Source organism: Sciurus carolinensis, chromosome 7 (assembly GCF_902686445.1).
Source record: "Sciurus carolinensis chromosome 7, mSciCar1.2, whole genome shotgun sequence".
NCBI classification, from domain to species: domain Eukaryota; kingdom Metazoa; phylum Chordata; class Mammalia; order Rodentia; family Sciuridae; genus Sciurus; species Sciurus carolinensis.
The window spans coordinates 54938844-54962803 of NC_062219.1; the positions used below are offsets into that span (position 1 = coordinate 54938844).

Genomic DNA, 23960 nt, shown 5'->3' on the forward strand with positions numbered 1-23960 from the left:
GCTTTTCATCATTGTGACCAAACTGACAAGAAAAACCTAAACAAGGAAAAGTTTATTTGGGCTCATGACTTCAGAGGTTCAGTCCATGGATGGTCAACTCCATTGCTCTGGGCCCAAGGTGAGGCAGAACATCAAAGAAGAAGGGCACAGCAGAGGAAAGTTACACACATCATGGTGACCAGAAAAGAGAGGGGGTGGGTGAGCCAGCGGCAATATAGAAATTCCCAAAATATGTCCCCAGTAACCTATCTGCTCCAGCCACGCCCCACCTGTCTATAGTTACCACCCAGTTACTCAATTCAAATTATTAATCCATCAAATTTGGTATGGCTCTCATAATCTAATCACTTCACCTTCTGCATTAACACAGGAGTTTTTTGGGCAGATACCTCAATATCCAAACCATAACAGACCTGATTCTATTTTGGCAAATCATACTCCATGGAGAACTCATTGAGTCCTATTCACCAATCCACCAGGGGAAAACTGACTTCCTGTCTTGGGAATAATAATGCAGTTACCACAGAATAAAAAACTGAACAACCATGTGGTGTTTTAACCTATGCAAAAGTCTGGGTATTTGTACTCATCAAGCTCTCTATGTCTAGTAACTTGCTAAATTTGAATTCTCAGAATTTATTATATATGACATTAAAAACTTCTTAGGATGGATCCAAAACATCTGGAACTTACTTATAAAGGTACTCTAAGATTTCTAATTTTAATAGGACATAAAACTGCAACTGAAATATATTAAAAATGAACATGCAACATCTTACATAAATTAGTTCTTATGGGTCCCAGGCAATATTATGAACTGAAAGAATTTGTTCCATGTCCACTTTGGGGCAACTTTTAAAATCTCTGATAATTCTTTTTTTTTCTTTTTTTTTGTGGTGCTGGGGATTGAACCCAGGGCCTTGTGTATATGAGGCAGGCACTCTACCAACTGAGCTATATCCCCAGCCCTCTGATAATTCTTGATAATATCTGGATTCTACTTTTAGATATTATTATTATTATTATTTTTTTTTTTTACGGTGCTGGGGATTTGAACCCAGGACCTTGTGCTTGTGAGGCAAGCACTCTATCAAATGAGCCCTAGATATTATTTTAATTGACTTTTAAAAAGGAAGTGTAGTAAAATTCTGAGATAATGAATATTTCTATTTAGTTAAAAAATACCATAAGAATATATAGGAATCATATATTAATGAGTATTTATATATACTTAAAAATCATTGTGTATGAAAGTCTGAGATAGTGCTTGGTTTTTCCCTGGAAGGAAGCTAGAATTTTGTTTTTCTTTTCAGGCATTTGGGTTCCAATGAAATTGACTTGAAAGTAGTGGGGATTCACATATTCAGGAACCAATCCCAGATATTTGGCAGAGGGTAATAAAGAGAAACACGTTTTAACAGGGCAATATATAGCATAGAACATTAAAGTCTGTTACAGGAAGAAAATAAGGAGAAAAATAAAAAGGAAAGAACTGAGTCAGAAATATTAGTATGACCTAAGGACATTTTCCTTTACTCTGTCATGAAAGAAAGTTCTACTCAAATGCTTATGTGAAACAATAAAATGTATATTCCTGGCATCCCATCTTGGTATCTTATATTATTTTCCCACTTCTGTAATAATTTTAATTCCTAAATCCCTCAGTATGCATATCTACTTTATCCTCTGAGATGTGCCCACAAGCTCTTTCATCTTAGTTATGGCTATGGTCAAGCCCTTTTGATGGTAAATTTATGAACAAACCTGTCTTCCTTGAGGACTAAATGGAATACATACACATACACACACACACACACACACATACATACATACATACTCATGTCTATAAAAAATCTAATATGTATATAAATATATATTTAATATATAAATAATACATACATATGTATATGTGTATATATATATATATTTTTTTTTTTTTTAAAGGCAAGTATTCCAGAATGTCAGTGAATCCTTTGTAGATTCTAGTTTCTTGGACTCTCAGATATTGTTAGAGTCTGTTTTCTTTCAGTGAATGTTTTAAAAATGAAACTGAATTTCATTGCATTATAATCACCTTACGTTTATCAGGAAGAGCAAGGGACAAAATAGGGTAAGTCAGAGAGAGAAAATGTTCAAGCAAAAGCAACTTTTTCACTTCCAGTAAATACCACTAAGACCTCTTTGGCACCATGAAACAGATTTCATGATTTAGACCCAACTGTCATCTTTATGTAAGATATTTCCATTAGGAAAATATTTTAATTCTTCCACATGAAAGTACATTTTGTGGGCGAAAAAAGGGGGACATGAATATCTTCTTTGAAAAAAGGATAAAAGGAAAACCAATAAATTATAAGTAACACAAATTTGAAATAGCAAGAAATAAGTAATAAACAATCAGGAAAAGATTGTAAATATCAGAAAAACAAAACAACAGGAAAACACCAAGAATAAAAGAAGTGGGGGAGGGAAAAGGGGGATGATCATGAACTAAAATCGAATTTCATGCAAGTAGGAGTTTGTCAGGATGAACCCAACTATCATGTATAACTATAAAGCTCTAATAAAATAAAACATTTTTTAAATTTAAAAAGATGAAAATGGGTTGATCCAATCTGGACTTTAGAAATGGAACTTAAACTAAAGTCATTTTCAGTTCTCTTTCAAGCAGCCCTACCAAGGAGTTCTTTTCAAAGAGTTCTACCAAGTGTCAGCCTTCAGCAGAAGGTAAGGAGAGGACTGGCTCAGATCCTTCTCCTCCACTACATCAGAGGGCTCTCCTTTTAACGATCTGATATACTGAGTTTGATTTCAGATTCACATGAGAATTAGGTTAATTTGAAAAGCTTTGGCTTCATTTTTTCTTAAGATTGAAAACAACCATTGTAGAGAATGAACTTTCAGTTATTATATGACACTCCTCTCAAAGTTTACCTTTATCCTGAACTCTAAGATTATAGATTATTTTTTACTTTTCTTCCACTTATATAACTGAAATTATATGGTGTACTATATACCCTGTTTGGCTTCTTTCTCTCAATCTGATTTATAAGATTTAAGCATTCTATTGTGTTCATTAATCATTAGTTCATTTTTATGACTGAATATAATATTATATGCATATACCACAATTTATCCTGTCTACAATTGACAGAAATTTGGGCTTTTTCCATTTTGATCATTATAAACTAAGCTTCTATGAATTAAAAAAAAAAAAAAGAATAAAATAAACTGCAAAGAAAAAGTCGGAATTAAAGCAGAAAATAGTGCTATAAGAATTTTTTTTTTAATTATAAAGTACTTTAAAGACAAAGTACTTAAGGGTGGATGAAGAACTTCCCAGAATAATCATCAGAATCTGAATAATAAACTGAAATAGTCCTTTTGGTACACTGTAAAGTATGCAATTTTAATTATGTGATTTTTCTAGCTAATTTCTGCTTCAAAAACAGAAAGTACTTCTGCTTACAAGGTGGCAGAGACAAGAACTTTTCTAAACCTCTCATATGCACGTTGTCATCAAAATTTAAATTACCAGAAACATGCCTTTTAGTTAAATTACAATTAGCCCTCAGACAGATCTATTTACTGAGAACCCACTATGTGCCAAACACTGTTGGCATATACTAAACAACAGTTTGCATTTGTAAAGCACTTTTTCCTTTTCAGGTTCTCACAAATAACATTTTAAAACAAACTATATTTGTTTTACAGCATTAACTGCACATGCTGAACACATCTATTATTATAAATTGCTCTTACTCAGGAGAATCTTATTTTTAAAAACTTCAAAATATATCCAGTTGCATTTGCATATAGCAGATATTTTTCATCAGTTATGTGTGGAAGTCAATCGACCACTATAAATACAAACAGATTGTCTGACAAAATAAAACAACAGTTTTGGAGGAATGGAAATGGCACACTTGTCAGAAGATATCCACAAATAATTAATTACTTTAGCACATTAAAGATATTCTCTTAGTATCAGAGCCTCTTCTAAGAGGGTACTCATTACTTCCTAACCATCTGTCATCACTCCTCCCCAAAAAACTAATTAGGCTTTCATCCAATCACACATTATAAATGATGCAAATATGAATGGTCAAAGCACAGTTTAAAGAAGTTAATGTAACATTTTGTTTAAAAATCACAGACTTCAGAACTAGTCTTCCATGTTCTAATAATTAAAGTGCTTATTTTTCTCATTTTTTCCTAATAAATTATTAGATATTAAGCTTGGAAAGTTAAAAAAAAACCACACACACAAACACATATACTCACACACACACAAATACTTACAGGTAGTAGAGTTTTCCTGCAGCTGGGAGTTCCCTTTTCCGATAATCTATCCCAGAATCTAGCTGAACTGTATTACAGTATTCCTGTAATCCAAAAACAGAAAAACAATTTTAAACAAGTAGTAGCTCAGAATTACAAGCTTTCTGCTAGACTACATATATTCTTAATTTTTGAAGTGTTTCAGTGGAATAATGAGCTTAGGACAAAACAACAGAACTCATGTAAAATTCATTTTAAAGCTGCAATATTAAACATATATGAAGCCAGTAAAATAATAGTTAAAAAAATTAAGATTTGCACTATGTTTTACTGAAACTTTGCCAAAATAGCACTGTCAGCAAATTCCCCAATTAACTACATTAGAGTTAATAGAAATATACCCCAATATTCATTAACCTGGAATGAGAAGCTAGTTCCCAGAAAGAATAACTTGTGACTCTTAAGCACAACAATGGAAGAGAAGCAGTCTAAGAAAGCTGGCTCAGAACATTAGTGAGCATATTTTAAACCAAATGACCACACCAAAATGATGGTACAGGTAGACCTGTCCCTCATTCCTAAACAGCTGCTGCCCCTTCAAAATCTTCAGTGTCCTTTCCTGCTGCAGATGCCTCCTTTCAACCTGAGTCATTCTGTGTCACTAATATCCTTTTCTTATAATTAATCCTTGTTTCCATCTTCCAAGGTGCACATGTGCATGCACACACACACACTCACATCAAAACTCATACTACAAGAACGAATGAACTTTTGCTACGCCTATCTTGATCAGTTGGATTTGGGGACTGTGTATATACACACATGTATTTATTCCAGTAGAATGGTGACCCAAGGTTTTAGGACAAGTCAAGAAACATTTATAGGGTGATTTTTTAGTTAGTATTCAAAATGAAAATTGCTTTATGAAAATCCATGAGGAAAAATTTATGTTTTAACAACTTCACTGTTTTTATTAATGAAAAACTGCATTGTTCAAATTTGGGGGGCCAAGATAATTGTGTCAAATAGTAGTTTTCAAAGACAGCTCTAGCAACTCCACGCTAGCCTATTCTTCTTACAATGAAATGTTGATATTCCAACCAAAAAGAAGTGGGGTCCATGCCCTGCCCTTGAATCTTGTGACTCAAGATTGGTGAAAATGATGCTATGCAACAATACCCTATGTGACTTTGAGGCAGCTCTTACTTGTTGGTTGGAATATTTCTGTCCCCCTGAAGTGCCAGTATCCAACTCCCTAGAGGCCCCTAAGCCATGAGAAGCTTAAACTTCCATACAGAGAAAGACTGTGGAGAGGCCCTGAGATTACATGAAGACAAAGGTGTTGACCCGTGAGTCTCCAGCTGTTTCAGCTGCAGCCACTAGTGTACTGAGGGAACTAGTACTGCCAGTTGAGCCCTATCCAATTCCCTGACCTACATAAACCAAGAGAGACAATTCAGTGATACTGTTTTAAGCCTCTAAATGTTGCAGGCATTTATTATGCAACAATAGACCATCAGAACAGTAATGGGGGGCACACTTGAGAAGTACCAACATTCTTCCTCCATGAAATTCCCTCCTGGGTTACGGTGCTATGCCAGGCCTCTTAATCACCTGCACTCCAGAGAGAAGCCTGAATGCAGAGACAATGAAAAAGTATTTCCTCTTCTCCCATGCTGCAGCTGTTGAGGGGCTCTGGGGACTGAAAAGGGTCTCCAACCATCCTCCTTAGACTGAGGAGTTTCCCCAAGACAGAGGGTATTTCAGAACTCAGAACTTACAGCGCTAACATTATAAGTCCTGGGCAATCTGGGCCAGTTGATCACTGAAAGAATGAAGACCCAGGAAACTGGGCTGGATGGTATAATGAAAATATTGCATTTTGATATATCCATTTGAATTTCCTTATCATAAAAAATTTCCCAAGAAGTCGGTCCTCTGAGGAAGCCTACAAAGTCAAGCTTTTGTACCACTCACTGAAGAACAACCCTCGAATTTACCAAACTCATGGCTCCTTATGAGCAGCCAGTTAGCATCTTTATACAGATACCTGGTTCAACATTCCAAGTTGTTCAACCTCCCCCTCCCTGCTGCTCTCACTTTCAGGACCCACAGAGCGATGAGCTCTATAATCCATCCCACCAGAAAGGAATCCAGCATTGTCCAAATACCTGCATTCCACACTCCTCTTGCTCCATATGACCTGTGTTAAAAAAGGTATTGACAGATCTCCTTTTCAACTTTGAGTAAACCTGAGAAAAGATATCCCTTCCCTATCCTATGATTGTGGGGGCTCAATGAACCAGCTCAAAAAAATAAAAAAAGAAAAAAGAAGAAAATGTACTTGTTTAGAAAGCAAGTCATATTCTTAGGGAAACTTGCCCCATGTGGTAGGTAAGGGCTGGTTATTCACATGCTACCTAAATTGCAGACAAAATAGTACAAAGTACATCAATATATTCATTCAAATTTATTTGCCCAAGTTCCTATTTCTTTTAAACCAAAATTTATCTTATATGACTCCACATTCCTAATTTAGTAAAAACGGAAATTTCCTATTAAAAAATAAGGCTAATGGAAGTTATACAAGCTTCAATTTCTTTTTCTGTGTGTAACTAACTTCTGGGACATTTGAGTGATTAAGCCCTACCAAATGATTGCATTTGTACATTCACTAATCACCACTGAGAAATACCTAATCAGCATCAAAAGAACTATAACCAAAGCCCTTAGATGTTAGCTCTTAATTGTCTGAAAAATACTAACACCCAGTTTATCTTTTTAAAGAAAAATAAACCTCATATATTCAGAGTATATTCACCTAGCCTACGTTACTCAATACACTTTATAGACAGGTAGAAGAGGGTGAAAGCTATTCTATTTCCAAGTAGAGACTAAATCTAACAGGCATGATCTCTAAGTAATTTCCTAATTTCCAAGTATATTTACAAAACCTGTGACCTCTTATTGCCATTAAAATCTAATGTGTGACACCATAACACTAATCAGCCACCAAATGAAATTTATTTTAAAATAGTTTGTACATGTATATAAAGGACAAATAGAATTATACATTCTAGATATGCAATTAGGAAATTTGGGGAAGACAAGAAAAGAAGTTAACACACCCTTGTGAGCCTTTGACTTTGGAAAGAAAAATGTATGACCCAAAGAAATGCATTACAACAACTTACATGGTCCTCAAATCTGTGTGTGTTGTTAGCAATCCTGAAAAATACCACTAAGAAAAACAGGCACCTCACACAATAACTTTTTATATCTTCTACTCCATTTCCAGTTTGAAGAATGATAAACATTGTGAAGAAAATCCTTTAAAGCCAGAACATATTAACCTCTTAAGCACAGACTGCAAAGAGCTCTATTCTTAAGTAGGCAATAGTGCTTCATTCGCATCCCTCCTTGCTGCACTCAGTTTAAGCAAGAATCCTACCACTTCAGGTTAGAGAATATCCCCCATCCTCATCTGATCAAGTTCTTCATTCCTTATCTTTGTTCTCTCAATCCTTGGTCTATATTTAGCAAGAATCCTGTCTAACTGATTTAGGAAGAATTCTTATGGCCTTGATGTCTCCTCTTAAGAATTTTCCATTCACTGATACCCTTACTCTGCTCATTAGCTATAAATTAAGCTATATATTGTTAAATTTCAAATTGAGCTCATTTCTCTAGACTACTGCAAAAACCATGATTCTTACTGCAATAATCTTCAATAAAGGCTTCCCTGGCTCTTGAGTAAGCATCAAAATAATTTTTCTTAAATAGTTCCTGAAGCACTAATTCAGTGGGTCCTCTTCTCATAGCCCTGTGATCTGTCAACTCTGGTGGCATAGCCTGAGTTTTCCCCTATGACAATCTATCTCTCTGTTAACTCTGGGTACTCAGACTTTTGAACATTTTCAGAACCGAGCTTGTCATTCACTTTTGTTTCTTCTCCTAGTTTAAAATAAAAAACATTTAATAATTGTTTTTTCAGGGTTGAGGACTGAACTCAGAGCCTGCTCATGCTAGGCAAGCACTCTGCCCCTGAGCTAAATCTCCAATCCCCCATTTAATAATATTTCCTAAGCTCTCTGTGGATCTCTACAATTCTTTTTTTCAAAGTTACACCTTCCTCCTACTAGAATCTTCAACCAGTACATGCCTAGAGCAAAAGGTCCATCAAGTTATTAGTGACTTCTCTGTTCCCTCCCTGATGGTTTTCCTCTCAGGGCAACTATTTTCTCCTACATATGTTCAACATATAGTAGAAGAGTTCAGCTTTAGCTTGAAAAGAGTACACCCCATCATTTTATCATGACTTGTAAAAAAGAAAGTTTTAGATCACAATCTAAGCAAAAAAATATTTTGAAGATAGACAAGTGAGCAGCCACTATTTGTTAAGATGTTCCTATAATGTATGCTATTAGAGGCTGATAGATCTAAGCCCTGGCATCTAAGGTTGAGATCACAAATATCCTCATTTCTGAATAAAGCAGGGGGAAAAAAGTGTCCAAATGAGATAGAAATTTAGAAATACAGAGAGAAAACTGAGTCCCTAAAGGAGAAATGTCCCTGTTAGAATGTAGATCCCATGGTTTGTGAATAACTTGTAACTGGACAAAGGAGCCTAAGAAATGAAAAGGGACCAAAAGGTATGAACAGGGGCCTGAGGTTGTGGCTCAGAGGTAGAACGCTTGCCTAGCATGTGTGAGGCACTGGGTTCGAGACTCAGCACCACATAAAAATAAATAAATGAATAAAATGAAGGGACTGTGTTCATCTACAACAAGAATTTAAAAAAAAAAAAAGAGAGGAAAAAAAAAAAGGCATGAACATACTAAAGAGTCAATAAATTGCTCTGGAATTTCCCTATCAATTTCCTAGAATGTAACAGAGCAGGAACAAGACCTCAAGATAAATAGACCATCAACTGCATGAAGTTAGGGGCTAACATCTGATTGAACCATGACCCTCTGGCCTGACCATATGATCAACCACCAGACTCAACTGACCAACTGCAAGAGAGTAGATGTAAGCTGAAACCTATATACCAGATTAGACATCCAATGAGGAAACACAGTTTTGCTCAGTATTTCCCAATCCTGAAAAAAATCCAGCTCCTAAGGATCACACATATTCCAACAATTATGTACCCTGATAAAAACCCAATCTTAAGCCTGGGACATACAGCTGGCTCTGGAGGTAGTGCACAGGGGCCCTTAGGGTGTAGACTTTCAACTTTTGCTTTAAAATAAAGCTCTTCCTCTCTTGGCTAAAACCTGTCACTTCCTTAAGTTCTTTTCTGCACCATAATCAAGAGCCTGGAAAGTCTAAGAGGTCTCTGCCTCTGGAGAGACTTCCCTGGAGTCCCTTATAATGATAATAACTGGTGCTCAATAAAATCTCTTTGATGGGGGTTGGGGATTTAGCTCAGTGGCAGAGCACCTGCCTAGCACACTCTAGGCCCTAAATTCGGTCCACCACCCCCAGGTGGGGTGTGGGGGAATCTCTTTGAGAAAAAGAATGCATGGGATCAACAGCCTAGAGGAAGTAAGCCCACATTAAGGTATAACTAAGATTAAGAAGCTTCAACTAACAACAAATTTCTGTAACTATATAATTTGCCAAAATCATCTGTTAGCTTACAAATTGTAACACCCAAGAGAATTTGTTAAAATGAAGATGGGAAAAGTAAAAGATGATTGGATCAACATGGAATCTAGAAAATTGAAAAGTAGAAAATTAAGAATGTTCCTTCCTCATATACTCCTCAAGGAGTAATCTCCTAGCAATAGAGTATTCCACTCACCAAACACACTAACCCTCCAACAAAGAGATCAGGTTGGGTTATCACAGTGCACTATATATGCCCTTAAAAATACCAGGCATCTTTGTTCTAAAATTGAAAGACCATTGAACAATCTCCACAAACTGACTTGACAAGAACACCTTCAGAAGAGGGAGAAGGGATTGCTACCAGTTCGGTTTCTTGTTATTTTGAACCAATCTCCTCAGAGACCACTGACTATTTGCTTGTTTGTTTACTTAATCAACAACGCGTCAAGTGCCTTCTACAAGCACGGTCTGATGCAAAAGACTAGGGATATGACAGTGACTAAGACAGTCACAGTCACTTCTCTCACAGTTTCCTAAAATGTTAAGTACTGCCTTGACAAGTTGAAGTCTCACAGGGACATCCCCTGTTCTCACCAGATATGTCCAGTGGTTCCCACACCCAGAAGTAAAGGTTTCCTACCTGACTAGTAACCTTAGCCAGATTAGCTACTTCCTACCCAGTCCCTAACCTAATAAGCTTTAGCTCCCTGCCAGCTTGCACAATTATTCAAACACACCAATCATGTACTCCCTCAGGAACCAGGGGTGCCCCATCCTCCTGTTACTACAAAGTCTACTCCCCATAGTTCCTTCAGGTTCACAACTCTTAGGTGTGTGGTGTCCTCTTCCCCCAGGCTGTAAGTACGTGTGACTAATAAGCTACCGCCAATATAATATGTCCAGTGCCAGTGTCTTGGGTTTGGCCATCTCATAGTATTTAGAGTGAGGGACCCCTCATTTACCAACAGGATAAACAGGAGGTGGTCATAACATCTGTCTGGCAAGGAAGACAGATAATTAAGAATCATAACAGGGTGCTATGGAAAACAACAGCAACAACTAACCCAGAGAAAATGGCAATGAAGCAGACTTAACCAGGTGAGGAAGAGAAAATAGGGAAGCATGTTTCAAACTCAGGAAATAAGACCTATGACACATAGAAACGAGAAATTTTGGTTCATTTGGGATTGAAAATTAAGTGAATATAGCAAAAATGTTGGGTACAAAAATGTTGGGTACTATGCTTTCAGTTGCACATATTCCAAGAGTGGTTCAGAATGGGGTCACGGAAGCTGGCAACAGCTCATATCCTGCAGGCTTTATAAACTATTTTAAATAGTATAGATAATATCCTAAATCCATAACATGGAAGGAATTTAAAATTTCAAGCAGAAAAAAGCTCAAATTTGAATTTAAAAAAAATCACTGCTCCATTTTGGGGAAGAGACTAGAGGAAGGAAAAAAATGGATAAATACTGATTAGTTAGAAGGTATTGGGAAATTCCAGGAAAGAAGTGAAAATGGCCTTAAAAACAGAGAAAAGTGAGTAGATCAGAGATAAACGTCAACAGAGTTTGCTTTCAGGGTAAAGGACAATAGTATAAGAGGAGGATGCTGGGGTTCTGACTTAGGCAACTATACAGTTATGTCATCCATAAAGAACTGAGGAAGAGTTTGGTGGCATGCTGGATTTGAGCATTTTGATATTTCTCCAAGTACAGATAGCCAGCATAGATATCAGGCTTAGAGTTCTATGACAAGGAGCCAAGGCAAAGATTCTGAGTTAGGAGCAATCATCCAAGAGTATATTTGTGCTTTTAGTCACAACTATGAAGAAACCAATTCAACAGGGCTTAAATAATAAAGGGACTTACTAACTCACATAACTGAAAACTCCAGGTTAAATGAGGCTCTGGCACTTTTCCAATCTGTCAGTTCTGCCTTCTTTTGAGTAAGAGTTTCATTCAATGACAACGGTTTCCTCATGACAAAAAAAAGAGACAAGAACATTTCCACATCCATGAAATAAAAGTCCTGAGCTACTCTGAATATGCCGATTATAATCACCACCTTCAATTCCTACAGCCTGGGAAATGGCACACACGTAACTGGTTTAGGTATGAGTTTCCTGAACCAATACAAGTGGAAGGAAGATGGCAACCAGTGGTTCTCTACACTGGGTGCATATTAGCTTCACCCAGGAAGTAGGCAGAAAGCATATTTAGGGTAGGAAGTCGTAGTTTACTAATTTTGTTTTATTTTGTTTTAAGTTCCTTAGGTAATTCTAATGAGCCAGGGTTGAGGGCCTCTGGCTTAGCTTAATCAAGCCCCACCTCTAATCAATTCAATCCAAATTACCTGGGAATTCCACAATAGCAGAGAGGTGGAGCAGATTTGAGATAAACAGTCACAACATCCAAGCAATAAAAGTTATGGGACCTCTCAAAATTAGTTTATGACCCAAGAATCCCAGAAGTAGAGATTGGTGACATTGACTTCCTTCTAGCTTATTTTTGGATGAATAAGATGAAAAAAAATATCATTGTCCACATGTCAGTACAAGACTTAAAGTTCTATGGGTTGTCAATTATTTGAATGACAAAAGAGAAAAATAGAATATTAAGGAGATAAGGAACTACTAAAGCCTGAGTAGTCTGATTACATTAAGAGTTTTTATAGTGTATTGGTATTTGTCATCTTTAAAATAACAAGAAACTATAGAGAACAAGAATCTGTATCAAATTTGTCAACCAGGGTGCAATTACCATATCAGTTTTCTGATAAGACTTAATAAATCTGGATGACATAAGATAACTAGTGTACATCCTAGTACTGACAAATACACTCTGAAAAATGTACAGAAGGGGTAGAAGATGAGCGTGGTGATGAGCTACTACAGATTAGTCCAGTAAAAAATTTTAACATTCCAACTACATGACCCTAGGTTTTTAGAGTTAGGTTTCTGATCATATCTTATACCATAAACTAAGCTACATTCTTGTCTTTTTGAGCATCAAGATGCCCAAACATTCCAATCTGAATGTGGAACATTCTCAATCTTCCTCTGAAACAATGAGTTTCTGGATATGTCACTAAAAATATTTTCCAAGTAACTGGATGTCCATCTCCCCCAACAAGGGCAAAGCACAGCATCTGGAGGAACGAATACCTGATCAAACTACACAGGTAACACTGAAGCCTCCCACATACACAGTTGTAGGGTCTCTCCATCAGTGTTTGGAATTCTGAGGTGGACTGTGCTGCTTCAGAGCTACCACCAGTCTCTCCAATTGCAAAAGGAAAGGTGAAACATCAGAGAGTGGCAATTGCCGCTCTTTAACCTTGTTGAATGAGGTCTTGTTTAGAATACCAGTGACTTACTTTCTCTTCCATATTCTCTATCTTAGACACAAATATTTAGACTCTTATAAAGTATGGTATTTGTCATCTTTAAAATATCAATAAGAAACTGTAGAGAACAAGAATCTATATTAACTTTGTCAACTTGAGAGTCATTAGTGTATCAGTTTTCTGAAGACTTAATAAATTCAGATGACCTAAGATATTAGTTCATATCCTAAGTAGCTACATGCCAAGATGGTGAGCTGGTAAGAATTGATTAATTCTTGTCCTTATACTGCTATGGTTTGTGTTTTAGTCAACTTTTTCACTGCTGTGACTAAAAGATCTGACCAGAACTACCCTAAGGTTCCATCTTACCCCAATAAGAATGGCAATTATCAAGAATACAAGTAACAATAGGTGTTGGAGAGGATGTGGGGAAAAAGGTACACTCATACATTGCTGGTGGGGCTGCAAATTAGTGCAGCCACTCTGGAAAGCAGTGTGGAGATTCCTTAGAAAGCCGGTAATGGACCCACCATTTGACCCAGCTATCCCACTCCTCGGCCTATACCCAAAGGACTTAAAATCAGCATACTACAGAGATGCAGCCACATCAATGTTCACAACTGCTCAATTCACAATAGCCAGATTGTGGAACCAACCTAGATGTCCTTCAATTGATGAATGGATAAAGAAACTGTGGTATATATATACAATGAAATATTACTCAGCTATAAAGAATAATAAAATTATGGCATTTGCAGGCAAATGGATGAAATTGGAGAATATCATGCTAAGTGAGATAAGCCAATTTCAAAAACCAAAGGACAAATGATTTCGCTGATAAGTGGATGATGACACATAATGGGGGGTGGTAGGGGGCCGAGAATGGAGGAAGGAGGGACTGTATAGAGGGAAAAGAGGGGTGGGAGGGGTGGGGGGGAAGAAAAAAATAACAATGAATCAAACAACATTACCCTATGTAAATGTATGATTACACAAATAGTATACTGTTACTCCATGTACAAACAGAAACAACATGTATCCCATTTGTTTACAATAAAAATAAATTAAAAAAAAAAAAAAGATCTGACCAGAAAAATTTTAAAGGAGGAAAAGTTTTTTGAGGACTCAGAGTTTCAGAGGTCTTAGTCCCTAGAAGGCCAGTTCCATTCCTCAGGGTTCAAGGTGAGGCAGAACATCATGGCGGAAGAGTGTGGCAGAGGGAAGCTGCTTATATCATCAGGAAGCAGAGAGAGACTCCACTCTCCAGATACAAAATATATACCCCAGAGCCACGCCCCAATTTCTACCTCCTCCAGCTGCATGCTACCACTTCAACTAATCCAATCAAGGATTAATTCACTGATTGTATTAAGATTCTCAGAACACAATCATTTCTCTTCTGAACCTTCTTGCATTATCTAACATGTGAGCTTTTGGGGGACACCTCACATCCAAATCATAACAATTTGAAATGTTTTTTCTCCTCTGAAACTCATGTAGAACATTAACCCCCATCATGAGGTATTAAGAAGATGGAAATTTAATCTTCCTGTAGTGTTCAGAGATGAGGCCATTGGGAGGTGATTGAAATTAGATAAGGTACTCAGGGTGGACCACCCCACACACAATTATTGCATACTGGTGGTGAAGCAGGACAGAGACCCCCACCCAGAAGACCCTTGCCATAATTAAGCTTCTCCTCTCATCAAAAAGATTTTTACAAAGACTATCAGCAGGCAGGATGTTTGCAGAGGGAATTGTGGTTTGAAGCTTCTTCTTTCTTATAAATGCCAGGTCTGCACACAAAAGGTGTGATAGAGTGAGTTTGCAAGCTTGTTGTGCAAAAAGATATTATCTCTGTTTTCTTGGTAAAGATAAGACCCCTGTCTGGCCTAAAAAGCACTTTTTGTGAACTCAAAAAATTAATTTTATGTAAAACCTTCAAGCCTCTCCTCTCACTGACTATAAAGTTCAAAGAATTTCCAAAATCTTCACTCAGAGAATTTTAGGTGACAGACCTCCCTGGACCAACTGCAGTCAATAAACCTGCTTCCTAAAAAAAAATTCCACAGGTGTCCAGACTCTTCTGTCCTACTTTGGTGGCTTTATAAGAAGAAGGAGACTAGGTTTCTCTCTCTCTCTCTCTCTCTCTCTTTTCCCTTTCCCCTCCCTCTCTCCCTTTCTTTTTCTCTCTCTCCTCCCTCACCACCTCACCATCCCCCTCAACATGTCTTGCCATGAGATACCTAGCACACCTTGGATTCTGCCAGTAAGAAGGCCATCACCACATGCAGTGCCTAGTCCTTAGGCCAGAACTGTAAACCAAGATGAACCTCTTTTTTTTTTTTTTTTTTTTTTTTTTAATAATTTACCCAGTCTGTGATACTGTGTAATTAGCAACAGAAAACAGACTGTTACATATGCCATTCAAATTATTTTGGCAGAGTTGTGGAAAACAAAACAAAGGATTCTAATGTTAATATGACAGTTTCTGTTCATCAAGAAAGTAGTATCATTTGAGCCAAGAGACACTACTACTGTTTTTCTATTGTTAAGATGTCCTATTACCTTACCAGAAAATAAACATTTAGTCATGGTTACTTTTAAAACACAGTCAGGAAGAATAAAAATAACAACTGCAACCATTTCTTGAGAAGTTCATTTACAACTTTTTAAAACAGGATTATTGGTCCCAATTTTTCAATGCAATACCTGAGATTCAAAATGATTTTTTTTGTGTGTGGGGGAGGAGGTACTGGGTATTAAATCCAGGGGTGCTTAACCACTGAGCCACATCCTCAGCCCTTTTTTGCATTTTATTCAGAGACAGGATCTCACTGAGTTTCTCAGGACCTTGTTAAATTGTTGAGGCTGGCTTTGAACCCAAGATCCTCCTGTCTCAGTCTCCCAAGTCCCTGGGATTAGAGGCATTCTCCACCATGCCCAGTTCAAAAAGATCTTTGTGTCTAGAGTTATTCAGCCTACTCACAGATGAGGGAAGAAGAAGTTTACTGCTGCTGGAGGGGGGCAGTTACTGGGAATAGAACCCAGCATCTTGCACATGCTAGGCAAGTGCTGTACCACTGAGCTACATCACCACACTCAACCCCTTTTTTTAGCATCTTATTTTGAAACAGGGTCTCAGTAAGTTGCCTAGGTTGACTTTAAACTTGGTGATTCTCCTGCCTCAGATCTGGGATTATAGGTGTGTGCCACCATATCTGGCTGGTTGTGTAATTAATCACTACACAACTTCTATGTTCAGAATAAGACATGGAATAAAAGTTCAAAAATTCTACCACCCTTTAATATTTGGTAATTATAATTCTGTAATAGCCAGTTGCTGACTTAATATGTTTAAGCAATATCCAACAAAACTCCTAAACCATCCTACCTCACTTTCATGTGATTTTTTTGTCATTTACTTATATATCTTACTGTGTTCAACAAGGATTAATGGGGATTCTTTAAAAATAATATCTTAAGTAGCTACAGATTTAATTTCACAATTTAAGTTTTAATGTTAATCAATACATAGGTAAAGTACAATTTGACAAAACTAAAACAAAACTTTAACTGTAAAGATTCTTTAACCTAGAAATGCAATTTCTAACCTACAGAAATACTGATTCATATGCAATAAAAATACATTTGCAAACATGTTTTTAAAGTATTACTTGAAAAGTAAAGATCTATAATAGAGCTAAGGATATAAAAATAGCAGATTAGTTTTAAAATAATAGTACAGCCATGCTGTGAAACATAAAGCAGTCATCTAAAAGAATGAGACTGAGCCAGGTGTGGTGGAGCACACCTGCAATCCCAGTGGCTTGGGAGGCTGAGACAGGAAGATAGTGAGCTCAAAGCCAGCCTAAGCAAAAGCAAGGCACTAAGCAACTCAGTTGAGACCCTGTCTCTAAATAAAATACAAAATAGGACTGGGGATATGGCTTAGTGGTCAAGTATTCCCGAGTTCAATCCCCAGTACCCCCCCCAAAAAAAGAAAAGAAAAGAAAAGAAAAAGAATGAAATTGAGTTATATCTGGTGCCAGAAGATCTCCATGATATTTATCTACAGGGGATAAAAGCACATCTCAGTTTAGGAAGTATCTATTATCCCATTAATTTACAACAAAACAAGCCTATATGTTTGGGCATATATACAGACGTCTGCATATAATTGTATAGGAAAATGATTGAAAAGATAGTGATTTTTTTTTTAACCCCTGAGCCACATCCCCAACCCTTTTTTGTATTTTATTTAGAGACAGTGTCTCACTGAGTTGCTTAGGGCCTCACTAAGTTGCTGAGGCTGGCTTTGAACTTGTGATCCTCCTTTCTCAGCCTCCTAAACACCTAGTGTTAGGTTGGAATTTAGGCGACTATAGGGCGCAGAGCAGAGCAGCCAAGACAAAGGTTAGCCCACCAAATGGCGACGGATCAAGTGGGCTAGAAAATTCCACTGACCCTTCACATCCACCTGTCACTCAGCAGGACGGCCTCCCATTCCAGCCTATAAAAACTCTGGGCAGCCAGGGCCATGTGTGATTTTCTCTGGGTCCCTAGTTGAGCTGTACCCGGGGGGTCTGGGAATTTCGCCCGAGAGCCAAATTCCAATAAAGCTTGCTTCGGTCACTTTCTGTCCAATTTTATTTGGCCGCTAACCGTGCTGCCGAGCTTACACCTAGGATTACAGGCGTACACCAATGTGCCTTGCAAAAAAAGATACTAAATTTTTAATCATGGTTTTTCCTGGGAAGAAAGTAGGAATGAGATGGGTTAGAGGGTGGGGAGAAAAGAAGAAAGGAAAGAATGGTGAAAGGAAGCTTTCAATATTATGCAATGTTTGGATTTCTTATCCCAGAATGCATTCATTTATCTCTCATGAAATTTTACAAAAGGAAAGATCTTAGAGAACTCCATGTATTGTCTCCAAATAGTGACACTCAGAAAAAGGTGATAGCTGTCTTATTGAAATCACAACCATCGAACATTATACATTTCCAGCTCTGTCATAACAAACAGAATTTTAATTTAGACTTCATTCTTCTCCCACTGTTTACTTTATCTAAGAAAACCAAAGTTCTCATGCCTGAGGGAAAAAAGAAAAATGTAAGAGTGACACATGACAGGCTGGAAAGAAGTTAGTGCATATACCTTTTGAGAATCTTTCTTTAAACCATTCTACCAAAACCACAAGTGCAATTCTGATAAGCTTTCATTTTTTTTCCCCACAAAAAGGAATTGTGCAACACATTTCCAAGCTAATAGGAATTGCCCACTATACATGCAGCTTTGTAAAATCTAATTTTTCACATCCAGTAAATTTACCTTTGAAGAAATAGAAATATCTATTTATATCTATATATAGATAAATATCTATACCTTATCAGTAACTTTTATACCTTAAAAAAAAAAAAATATATATATATATATATATATAAAACTATACTATAAATACCCAAAGCCAGGGCTAGGGCTGTAGCTCAGTGGCAGAGCACTTGCCTAGTATATATGAGGAACTGGGTTCGATCCTTAGCACCATACAAAAATAAATAAAATAAAGGCATTCTGTCCATCTACAACTACAAATAAAGAATATTTTAAAATATTCAGTCTTCTAAATATAAATAAATAAATACCCAAAGCCCATATACATAGGATTCATTTGCACTATAATCATACTCTCAAATAATGAGGAAAAACTCAATAAAATACTTAGTTTAAAAAATGACTTCTGTCCACTTCCAGGACTTCATTATTTAGAGCTTTCAGGTATCCAGTATAGCATTTACAAGTATTATTCTAAACTCTGGTTCTGCTCTTTCTTCAATGCTTTGCTCAACGTTTTGTCATTTCTCTGTTCTCTAGCACTTTTATCTGAAAATGAAAAGACAACTTTAGTCAATCTTACAACTTATTCTTAACTCTGATAAAAGCCCTGAAGAGTAAACTTATAGCTATTAGCTAAAAGCGAGTTTCAGATATATTTAATTTATTGTGTATAACTAAAGCTAGAATAAGGTCAATTACACTTTTGTAAAAGATAAATAGATTCTTATTGATAAATGCAATTGAGAATATTTGACTAATTCTACCCAAAGACAATAACATATGTCACATGTAAATAGAATGAATATGTGTACACACACACACAACACACACACACACACACACACACACACACACACTGGACTGCATGATTTGGTGGAAAGAACTTTCAATAAAGAGCAGAAATTTTGGATTCAAGACCCGACTCTGCCACTTGCTGGGCAATCTAAGGTAAGATGACCCCAGGCACATGCTTCATTTGCCTCCGGTGGATAGAAAGGTGTTGGGATATGCATTCCTAAGATCCCTTCAGACTCTCAAACCTTGTAAGCATACACACCTAGACACTTTTATTTACAGGTAAGGCTGGTCTCACTAGTATACACCAGTATGGGATGACTGATGACAGCCCAGGATTTGTTCTGATTGCTCTGCAACACGCACAGTTGTTTAAAAGTTTGAATGACTGTTCTTATTTACGGACACACTTCAAATTATGAAATGTTTAACATGCATAACCTTCTGTTTGCATTCTGCCTTCCACACATAATGAAGACATTCCAGAAGTTAAATGGGCCCTATTAACGTCTGGTTACAACCCAAAGTAATGTATCTTTCCTATTGCCACTCCCAGCAAAAAAGAGACTCCCAGCATACAGTTACTCACTCCTACTCACTCTTTACTATTGTATAATATTTTTCCTACGTTACAGTTATTTGTTGGTATGTCTATTTTCTGTACCAGAACATCCTAATTTCCTTGATAGCCAGATTTATCTCAGTAACATTCACCACTGTATCCCCAGTGACTACACAATGAATAAATACATGTTGAAATTGAAATATTACTTTCTTATACTTTATTCTATAGGTGTAAAACATTTGAGTTCTGTAAGGTAATTAGGTTTCTATAGACTAGCTAGCCTAGGACTTGAATACCATAGTTAGAATACTGTTAAGGAGAGAAATCTACCATGTCCAAAATAAATAATTACTACAAATAAACTTCTGAAACTTAATTTTAATCAACATAAGGGTCCTAGCAATCTTGTAGTCTAATACCATCATTTATAGATGAAAAAATGTAAGCTCCAGCAGATTTAAGAGGCTTGCCCCAAGTCAATGACAAAGCCAGGTTCACAAAGATGGCCTTCTTAACTCATTGATTTTTCTGCCACATCATGGAAACCACATAAATATCTGTGATGCAATTGTTGGCATTACATGGTTGGCATGTAATGCATGTATATTTTCCATGTTACTCTACTTTCAATTAAGAATTTTAATGATTTATTTTAGACATTGTGTAAGTTTATTTAGTAAATTAACTGTATTTTAATAATACATGTATCCTAGTAATCATTATTGGCTAAGGAAAACTATAAGGATTTCCACATGTCTTTTGAAGCAAATTACAAATATCATTTTTAATAAAAATAAAAACAGGTTGAACACTAGCTACTGAGAGTAAGAGTAAATTTTGATTACACATTAAGAAGTTCTTTCTGTGGGTTCTAGCTTAAGGGCCAATATACCTTTTTATTCTTAATAATTTTTATATGCCTGCATATATATTCAGAGATAACATTGTCTCAATAACCTACACGGGAAGAGTCGATACAGTTGACAATAAATGAACTTAAAAAGTATTTCATAACAAGTACCCCACATATGCCATAATTTTGATGGAGAAAAGCTAAATTCACATAACAGAAAAAGATTTCCTGGATATCTTGAAGCCTTCAAGACTTGGCCAAACTATTGTTCAATGTGCACACAGTTTGTGTCTTCATGCTCAGATGTTGTTGAAACAGCAGACTTAAAAGAAATAATGTCAATGAATCCTACCAAGCACTATACGTGACCTCTGGGGTAATTAGCAATCATTCAAAAGCAACAAGACTAAAATGTTCTATTCTTTATTACTGTCAGCTCTTATCTTGATCAGCATTTTAATAAAGATGGTTCGTTTCTAAGACAGTTTCATGAATCAGTCATAATTACATTCTGACATGCAGTGAATAGTAAAGCAAAACTAAATATCACTTCATCAACCTTTCTAACCTTTATGCAAGTATTAACTGTAAATAATTTTTACACAATCCTACAACAGAAAATCTGCATATTTCTTAGCTTTGTACATACTTTACCCCAAATGAATTTCCCGTGACCTATACCTGAAAAACACAATCAGCCATAATTATCCAGTTTTGTGAGATGTTCAGGTGTTGCCTTTCAGAGTTCAAATCAACTTCAAGTATAAAAGGCTACTTTATTCTACAAATGGCACAATATGCAAAATGGGTTAAGTAGCCAAAAGCATCTCAGAGCATTGTGGCTTGAAAGACGTCTATCTAGAATCAAAACGTCATAACAAAACTACACTAAAGCAAAGCCACACTTATAAAAATAGATTTGTAGATTACACATTATGGAATGGATCCCTGATGACTACTGCAGAAAGTCTTATAATTAAAATATGTTAAAAGAAGAATATTAATTAGAAGGAAATCTGAGTGCTTAAGTATCTGAAGGGTAAATTTTTTTTTCATGTAATGCCAAAATAGCTGATGAAAGTAGTTAAAAATTTATCAGCAATATAAAACTTACTCAGATTCTATTCTGATATTAAGGACAATGTATAAATTGTTTCAACTCTTCCTCTACCCATGCAATATATCTGATTTAAAGTTTTAAAATAATTTAGCTAATTTCTTTTTGCTGATGAATAATTTTAAAATTATTTTAGATCATCAAAAGTGAACATAATTCAACTACCAAAATAAACATATACTGAATTTTAGGGGACTTAATTGTTTTAGCTCCCTTGGAAAATTTCAAAGTTAATGCAATGTTTTCCCAAGAATAACTTCCTGTCTTTCCAGTAGTGGATACAGGATAAACAGACTATTTAGACACAGAAGTAGGTTCTCAAACCTATATTTCAACTATGATTTCCAAATAAACAAGGTTTCCAGTAAATGTACTGAGTAATAATTTTAAACTGATTTGCATTTAAAAATTTCAATACTATGGAATAACTCACTTCCCATTTACTCTGTGTAATTTCAATTTGAAAATAAGTTCCCAATCTAAAATTATCCCCTGCACGTTTTCCTTCGCATACATTTTATTACGAAACAATCTTACTAGAATGTTACTGACTTGAAGGCAAAGAGGAACACAGCAAGGATCTTTTTCATATGGGATTAAAAACACAGAAATGTGTTAAGTCTTTTATGTGATAATTTTTGTTTAACTTTTCTATTTAGCTTTCTTGTGCATTATTCCTTTCTCTTATTGGAGGTGCAAGCAAAGAAGGAAAAAGAAGTGTGATTTAAGAAAACAGATTTCCCAGAAAGAAAAAAACTGTGATTAAGATTTAAACAAAAGCTAAAGATGGCTTCCTCTGAGCCCTGAGGAGGTCCGCTACCTCATTACGAACAACTGAAAACTTGTGATGCATTTTGTTTCAAGAGAATCCAAAAGTCCTTGGTATAAAGCAGACAGAGGGGTGCAGGGTCCATTCACTCTTTCTGTATCACCACCATTATGTAAAAAGTATAAAACACTGCCTTTATGCTGCCAAGCCACAATGACTCTTCCTACATCAAAGGATTTGCACCACTAGGGTTTTTTCTTCAAAATTTATTCAAGTTAAGGGCAGAGAGACAACGATTCATACACGCTAATTACGCCTAATTATCTATTCCCTTTTCTGACCAGCTTCGGCCAGTGTTATTTGCTATCTGGATTTCTCACAACCTCCCTTTGCCCTGTCCATCCAACCCAACAGTGAAGGCTTTGAAGAAAACAGTTGTGGCTTTTTAGAGTTTCCTCAAAATAGAGTTCAAGCAAATTAAATAATGATTCTGTTAGTTTTGACATATTTATGCGTTAAATATGAGGACCTCTTGGTTAATTTGGCAAATGCCTCACATCTCTTCATGGGTGGGATCATAGTAACACCCTCTCTTACAGGAGCGTCTCCTCATGCTTTCTTTTCATGATCTAAATGAAATGTTTATTGGATTAAAGTTCTTCTCTGCAGACCTCCATGGTGGCCCGTGACAAAGAGCTTAAAAGTTCTATTAATTGGCTTGAGTTTTCAGGAAGGGGAAAAGGAGAATTCTATTTCACATTACATCATTAGCCAAGAAAATTGCCACATGTAATTAAACTAATTTCTCTCCTGATTCAAAGAAGCAACTAATTCATATTTAAGACACACTTCCTGTAAGTACTTTTTGTCACCAAAGAATTGATTTCTTATAATCTAACCAATATTAACGATTTATTCCAATAAAAGAATTCAAGTCCTATGTATTATATATTTTATATGTAAGCCATAGCTTGTTGTATTTCAGTTGAATCCAAATATATATGATTTATATATTTCATGGAAAATGTCTATTTTTATTTTCTATAAGGTCCTTAGAGGAAATATTTGAAAAAGCATACACCCCAAATTGCTTTTCCATAGGTAGGTCCTGACTAATACAAGGTCTACATTCTAGACTGAAGATGGACATTTTAAATCTACATCACAATTTTTGCCCTAAACATTTATTAATTTCAAGAACACAAAACAAAAACACCAATACAGAAAAGTTTAATGACTGTTACTGTAGACATTTTTTTAACTTCCTTTTCCCCACATT

General features: G+C 36.1%; 1 protein-coding gene across 1 annotated transcript in view; it reads right to left on the reverse strand.

The window, feature by feature from the left end:
* The window catches only part of Afg1l (AFG1 like ATPase), a 195906-nt gene that overhangs the window by 54989 nt on the left and 116957 nt on the right, over positions 1–23960 (reverse strand). The window contains 1 exon segment of the mRNA XM_047558780.1: positions 4303–4385. Within this exon segment, the coding sequence (XP_047414736.1) occupies positions 4303–4385 (83 nt within the window).